The sequence below is a fragment of the Ailuropoda melanoleuca genome, chromosome 13, assembly GCF_002007445.2.
Source record: "Ailuropoda melanoleuca isolate Jingjing chromosome 13, ASM200744v2, whole genome shotgun sequence".
Classification (NCBI taxonomy): domain Eukaryota; kingdom Metazoa; phylum Chordata; class Mammalia; order Carnivora; family Ursidae; genus Ailuropoda; species Ailuropoda melanoleuca.
The window spans coordinates 71,890,597-71,898,598 of NC_048230.1; the positions used below are offsets into that span (position 1 = coordinate 71,890,597).

The 8,002-nt window shown below is 36.3% G+C and overlaps 1 protein-coding gene across 1 annotated transcript; it reads left to right on the top strand.

The window, feature by feature from the left end:
- Positions 1–458: 458 nt before the first annotated feature.
- DEFB127 (defensin beta 127) lies at positions 459–2,553 on the top strand. The gene is made up of 2 exons (XM_002930468.1): positions 459–507; positions 2,300–2,553. The coding sequence occupies exons 1-2, from the start codon at positions 459–461 to the stop codon at positions 2,551–2,553; spliced, it is 303 nt and encodes a 100-aa protein (XP_002930514.1).
- The last annotated feature ends 5,449 nt before the right edge of the window (positions 2,554–8,002 follow it).

Consider the following 8,002-nt stretch of genomic DNA (forward strand, 5'->3'; position numbering starts at 1 on the left):
GCTACCATTTGGATGGACAGAAGTGATAGATGTAACACCCAGAGATCCTAGGCTTAGATGAATGCAGTAAATGGAATAGCCTTCACTATTTATATTACTTTACTCATACTTAGAAGTGAACACATGTCTAGCCTGGTCTAGCACGGCACACAGCCAAAGTAGAAAAAGTACAGATTATTCTCACCAGTAGTCTACAGCCTACAGAAGGCATCAGATGGGATGAGATAGAACATGCTGTGTCTCTGAATTCCATGTGGGGGTAAAGTGGGTAACCTCAAATTTCCTGTGCCTACCCACATGGTCCAAAGTCCACAGTTCAGATGTTTGGGAACACACTTCATATCATACCATCTGTTCTAGTTTGGTGCATAAGAATCCAAGTCTCTGAGGAAGGTGACATGGTGTGCAACTCACTGGACAAAGAGCTTTGGCTGCCACCTCCTGTGGAAAGCCTGGCCATGAAGCTCCTCCTGATCATTGCAATTCTGCTGTTCCAGAAGTCCAAAGGTAATCCAGAGCTTTCCAGGGGCTCACTCAAGCCAACAATGGGAGAGAGTATTTCCAAGAACAAAGGGAATTTCATAATTCATGGTCGTAGGAGATAGGGTCCCTTGGGATGCCTGAAGTCTACTCAATGTCACCAGAAAGTCCCTCTTCCTGATGCCTTCTACCATGGTATTATTCTTTTTTTTTTTTAAGATTTTATTTATTTATTTAACAGAGAGAGACAGCCAGCGAGAGAGGGAACACAGGCAGGGGGAGTGGGAGAGGAAGAAGCAGGCTCCCAGTGGAGGAGTCCAATGTGGGGCTCGATCCCACGACCCCGGGATCACACCCTGAGCCGAAGGCAGACACCCAACGACTGAGCCACCCGGGCACCCCTATTCTTTTTTTTTTTTTAAACCATGGTCCTGTTCTTAAAAAGAAGTATTTACCAAGTTGAAAAGAAGCCATAATTTTCCTCTGGGAAGATCTCATTACAAAAATAAGGAATGAGCCCAATACCTAGAAATGCCTTTATTTGTTTGGATACAGTTTTTATTGACACCCAGCCATATTTTCTTCCACTCCAATATATATTTTAGTCTATAGAATGTGAATAGTGAAAGAAGCACAAACTTTGGAGTCAGATTTGGAAATATGCTTTCAATGTCTACTAGTTTGTCAACCTCAGAGAAATGGTAAAGACTCTCTGAGCCTTGGTTTCCTCAGTTGTGTAGGTAATGACACGTGGATTATGAGGGCTTTATTAAATAACATTTGTAAAACATCTAGCATATGGCTTGGTACATACTAATAGCTTAAAAGTTAGTTTTCCTTCCTCTTTCAAAAGCAGATCTCTTATATCTGACTCTTATTAGAGGATTAGTAATGGTTTGTCCCTTGCCCCTCAAACTCCTAAGAATCAAAGGAGTTCTTGAATCTGGGTTTGGAGGCAACATCTTTGCTGGCCTCAGCAAACAAGACCTGATGCTCTTGGTGGAGTCCATCTAGGGTCTATCTCAGGGGATTGTACAAGCCCAGAAGCCAAAATCTGAACATTTTAACTCTGTAGATCACTGACAGCATTTAGGATCACTAAAGGAAAGAATATATACCAAGGTGAGCAAAGCTCCGGGACTGAACATTGGAGAAGTTCTTGCCTCTAGAGGTGGAAGGAGAATGAGGATTCATAGAGGGGTAAACCAAGTCCAAGGTTATTGTGATGACATAGAAGCTAAAGGAAGATATGCGGTGGCAAAAATGTGTAATGCTGAGAATTAATAGGGGAGGAAGATTATGGAGGGAAAAAATACCTGACTGGACAATAAGACAGTCATTCTTGACCATGGTAGTGAGCATGAACCCAAGAGCATAATTCGACTCAGATATAAATACATAGGAACAAATTGTTATTCTCTGGGCACTAGAGGTGGGGCAGTGGTAAAGAAGTAGTGCCCTGGGAGCATTCAAATGGAGACAAATGTGCTGAAGGTTCCCAGATGGAGTATATAGTTCCATAGCCTGAAATCAAAGATTCAGTTCCTTTATTTTCCCAAACAAGATCTGATGCTCTTGCAGGAATCCACCAGATTTTGGATGGAAACCCAAAACCCGGGAGGAAATAAGTATGAGTGATTAGTTAGACATCAACACTCATGTTTACTTTCTTGGAGCATCCTGCCTAGGATCTTATGAGTATATGCCTGTGGATCTCCCATACACCTAACCCCTATAAACATAGTCTGTCTTCCCCATTACCAAAGTTGCCTTTTAGTCTCAAACACTGATCTTGGCCTATTGTTCTTTATATGCACAGTAACTGAACACCTTAAGAGATGCTGGGGTGAATATATACAAGGATATTGCAGGAAAATATGCAGAATAAGTGAAATACGTCAAGTACTATGTGAAAATGGGAGATATTGTTGCCTCAATATCATGGAATTGGAAGCACGTAGAAAAATTACAAAGCCAACTCGTCCAAAGCCAAAGACATATGCAGTGACTCTCCCTCAAGATGATGATACATTTATAGAAAATTATTCAAGAATCACGGCAAATTCTACATAAATCAAGTATAATTTTCTTTTCCTTTATTTCTCACCCTATTCCAATAAAGTAAGATGAAGAGGTCCACATCTTCTCCCTGCTGATTCCTTGACCCCCAGAATGACCTTACAGCAGATTCAATAAAGCTCATTGCCAGTTTTCTGACTCGTTTGTTCTTTAAGAGATTGAACACTCAATACACCAAGTGATGAATTGATAAGGACAACTCAGAACCACCCCTTGCAAATGGGATATAATCAGCACACTAAAATCTATACCATGGAAGAATGGAACAAGAAACTCAGTAAAGTTGTCATGGAATTCAGGAGAGGGAAAGGTGAAACCAAGTATTCAGGGAAAATTATGAGTGAGTTTAAGATTACAGTGGTGCCTTCTGAAATGTGTAGGATTTCAATCAGTGAGTGTTTGGGAGAAGACAATTTGCATGAACACAATAAAATCAACAAAAGGAAAGAAATTTTAACAAACAGGACATTTCAGGAGAATATACATGCACTTTGGTTGATGAATAGGGTTCCCAAAGATGAACTATGGGGAAATCTAATTTCTTTAGTTCCTGTATAAAAGCAGTGTCTGGGAAACAAACTGAGGGCTTCAGAGGGTAAAAAGGGTAATGAATCATGGAACTTTAAAATAAATAAAATAAATAAATAAGTAAATATGGATGATTCATTAGTTGCATATAACACCCATCGAACTTTACATCAGAAACCAGGGATGTACTGTATGGTGACTAACATAATATAATTTAAAAAATTAAAAAATAAAATAAAATAAATAAAATAAAAACAGTGAGCTGGAAAGATAGAATTCCCCTATTTTGGAGCTCGCTATACAAGGTAGAGGCAGAAATAAATACGTAACTCCAAGACAGAAGTTTTTAGTTGTTTCTTTGTTGTTATGTTTTATATGTTACCACTAGTAATGGATCCTTTTGGTGATTGGGGCTCTTTGCAGTTTAGAGGAAATGTAAAGGACTTAGGAACTGGTTTCAATTGCAGTATTGCATGAGACTTTATTACTATCTTGATATGTAAAATGACATAATGATAATCCATGTATATAGTCCACCTAATTCTTAAAACTACACCTCCTGGATATGATTAACATGAAAAATTTCCTTTCCAACTACATTTCACACTCATTTTCCAGTTATGTTTCTTATGTCATTTCACCAATGTAACATCCACCACACAAATTTGTGGCATGTGTTCTCTTAATTACTTCTTTTTTTTAAGATTTTATTTATTTATTTGACAGAGATAAAGACAGCCAGCTAGAAAGGGAACACAAGCAGGGGGAGTGGGAGAGGAAGAAGCAGGCTATAGCAGAGGAGCCTGATGCGGGGCTCGATCCCACAACGCCGGGATCACGCCCTGAGCCAAAGGCAGACGCCCAACCGCTGTGCCACCCAGGCGCCCCTCTTAATTACTTCTTATCTCCTGTTCTAGGTTTCGGGCAGAGAATATATATGATAAGCCCAGAGCATCTTGTAGTGCCAGAAAGCAAGGAAGTGCTTTAAAAATCCAAAGGCTGCGGCATGTTAGTGAGACACAGGAGTCACACCGAATGAATTCTGAATGACCAAAGTTGAGACAATTTGAGCAATAAAATAAGTAGCATAGCATTGGATTATAAAACAATGTAGAAATAAATATCCATGAGTCCATACTGATCTGAATAAATAAGTAAATAAATAAACTGGTGAGGAAAGACAGATTTTTCTGTATAGAAGAACTCCAAGTAATTTATGTAGATACACCCTCCTCAAGGAGGTGGAGTTTCACCTCTCTCCCTTCAGTGTGGGTTGTGCTTAGTGACTTGCCTCCTAACAGTGGAGTGTGGTAAGGAGAAAAAAGGTAACTTTACAATGGATAAACCGATAAAATCATGCTTCAGATTCCATGGAGAAATCATGTTGAGAGCATGAACGTGTGAAATGATGTAATGAGAATGGCACTTCACCTTTGCTGTCTTCCTCCCTAAAATCCATAACCCCAGTCTAACAATGAGAAAATCATCAGAAAAACCCAAATAGAGTGGCATTCTACAAAATCTCTGACCAATACTCCACAAAACTGTCAAATTCATCAAAAACAAATTTCTGAGAAACTGTCAAAGAACAGAGAAAGATAAGGAGACATAACAACTAAAGGTAATGTGATATCCCAGATGAGCTCCTGAATAGGAAAAGGACAGTAAGGAAAAACTAATGAAGTTGGAATAATGTAGAGCTTAGTTAATAGCAATGTCCTTAGCTGTGACAAATGTACCATGGTATGTAAGATGTTAACAGTAGGGAAACCAATTGAGGAGTATACAGAAGCTCTCTGTATTATCTTTGTAACTTTTTTATATATCTAAAACTGTTCTTTTAAAAAAAAAGTTTATTTCGATTTTAAAAATTAAACACAAAATCAATTTGGTCATATTTCCTTTTTTCCTATTTATCTAAGAGACTCTCATGTTATTTCTTCATTGAATGTTTGATAGAATCAAATGAGATTCAATTTCTTATAGGAAATTTAAAAATTATAGGTTAGGCTTCTTTAAAAGCTAAAGGACAATTGCAATTTTTTTAGTCAACTCATGTTTTTATTAGTTCTCTCACTTTGTTAAGGTTTGTAAATGTATCAGCATAAAATAATTTGTAATATCTTCCTTTTCTTTTTAATGCTTATAGGATATGTAGTGATGTCTCCTGTTTCATTTCTGAAATTGTTTATTTATATCTCTTCTCTTTTTTTCTTGGTAAGTCTATTTACTTATTATTTTGGCTCATCTCTAAAAAAACAAAATTTTCTTTGTTAATTTTTTGTCTAGTTTCCATTTCTTTAAAATCTTCATTAATGCTTTTATTTCCACTTGTTTTTCAAACAACTTCACATGCCATTAAAGTTCACTGTTTTAGGTGTATAATGTCTTATTTCTACTTTTTTTGGTTTTAATATGCTCTTCTTTTTCTAACATTAGGTGATGCTAGGTAACGTTTATCTCTTATTTTTAGCTTTTCTTCATTTCAAATATGAGTATTTTAAAGCTATAAATTTCCTTCTATACACGGCCTTAGCAGTGTCCCACAAATTTTTGGCATATAGTATGTTCATTATTATGTTATGAACCTTCTCCCTTTTCTTAGATAAGTGCATAAATAGAATCTCGATGATAAGAAGACAATGAAGACAAATGGGACCGTGTAATTTCCTCAATTAGTTATAGTTACATATATAGTAAGATTATTTTGATGATATATAAACCAAGTCAAACAACACAACTTGAAAACAAACAAAAAATGTCCTACACAGAAACTTTTACATACTTGTCCCTCATACAGTTTGTTCTCAATACAATCTTCTGTCTTGCCATGAGATTTTGTACGCTTAAAACTGACATTTACTTTTCCTTCACATTGACCTCTGTTACATTCTGCCAGTCCTGGATCTCTTAAATCAGTAAATTTTAAGAAATATTTTTTGATTTACAAAAGTTTGCCAATTATCACCATCATTTATTATTTTATCATTAAATATCATGATCATTCCAAAAGTGAAATTTTACCATCAAGAAATATGTACAGATGATATAGATGGGAAAAAGGACTGATTTTTAACTAAATTCATTCAGATTTCTTAAAATCTCATTGCATTATTCCAGTTTTTCCCATTTTTTCACAGACTGGCTCAAACTATATTATGAACTACATTGGGACCCATCAATCCACTTAAGAATTCAATTCTCTAGTTCTTAAATTCTTAAAATCAAAATGTATATAATTACTGATACTCAGAGGGCAGTAGTCTTCTGGGATGTATCCATTCCATTCCATCATGCTTTATCTTCTATAATCACTCTCTGAATCTAAATGTCCTTTCAGATATTTTTTTTTCTGTAGTTAGGTAGGGAAGGTGTCTGCTTACTTGTCTCCTTAATAAATAACGTGTATTGCATTCCTAATGATTAGTAGTTTTGTCATTTCTTATATTCCTGTGACAGATGCACTCATGCTCTTTTCTTTTCTTTTTTTTTATTATATTATGTTAGTCACCATACAGTACATCCCTGGTTTCTGATGTAAAGTTCGATGATTCATTAGTTGCATATAACACCCAGTGCACCATGCAATACGTGCCCTCCTTACTACCCATCACCAGTCTATCCCATTCCCCCACCCCCCTCCCCTCTGAATTCAGCCCTCAGTTTGTTTCTCATATCATGCTCTTTTCTTGAATTCTGATAATAGTGATATCCAATGCCCCATTCAAAGACCATAATGTTAAATACACTCAATAGTTTTTGCATCATATTCATATTGTTATGATGTCCATACTCCCCTAATTGTTTAATATCCAAAATATATAAGGAAATCATACACCTCAATAAGAGAAATTCAAACAACCCAATTTTAAAATGTGCAAAATATCTGGATGCACTTTTTTCCAAAGACATACAAATGGCCAACATGTACAAGAAAAGGTTCTAAATATCACTAATTATCAGGGAAATACACAGCAAAACTATAATGAGATATCATTTCACTCCTGTTAGAATGGCTACCATCAAAAAGATAAGAGATATCAAGTGCTAGCAAGGATATGGTGAAAAGGAAACCCTTGTGTAACTGTTGGGGGAGAGGCAAATTGGCATAGCCACTATGGAAAACACTGTGGAAGGCTACTATTATGGAAGGTTCCTCAAAAAATTAAAAATAGAGACAGATGGTAGCTACACTTGTGGTGAACATAGTATAATGTATAAACTTGTCAAAACACTAAGTTGTACATCTGAAACTAATGTAACATTTTGTGTCAACTATACTCAAATTAAAACATTAGGTGAATAGGGGCGCCTGGGTGGCACAGCGGTTAAGCGTCTGCCTTCAGCTCAGGGCGTGATCCCGGCATTATGGGATCGAGCCCCACATCAGGCTCCTCTGCTGTGAGCCTGCTTCTTCCTCTCCCACCCCCTGCTTGTGTTCCCTCTCTCGCTGGCTGTCTCTGTCTCTGTCAAATAAATAAATAAAATCTTTACAAAAAAAAACATTAGGTGAATAAACCTAATAAAATATTATATATTATTATTATAAAAATAATAAAATAAATAAAATTTAAATTAAAAGGAAGAACTGAAATATGATCTAGCAATCCCACTTCCGGGTATATATCCAAAGGAAAATTCAAAACCATCTTAAAGAGACATCTGCACTCCCATGTTCATTGCAACATTATTTACAATAGCCAAGACATGGAAACAACCTAAGTATCTGTCGATGGATGAATGAATAAAGAAAATGTGATATAGATATAAATATAGGTACACATACACAATGGACTATTATTCAGCCTTAAAAATTAAGGAAATCCTGCCACTTGCAACAAAACAGAGAGGCCTTCAGGGAATTATGCTAAGTGAAATAATTCACAGAAAAAGACAAATATCAGATGATCTCATT

Excerpts from the sequence above, each read along its gene's own strand:
- DEFB127 (XM_002930468.1), top strand. The coding sequence starts at position 459 with ATGAAGCTCCTCCTGATCATTGCAATTCTGCTGTTCCAGAAGTCCAAA. Across the intron at positions 508-2,299 it reads GCTGTTCCAGAAGTCCAAAG|TAACTGAACACCTTAAGAGA; the intron begins GTAATCCAGAGC and ends TTATATGCACAG.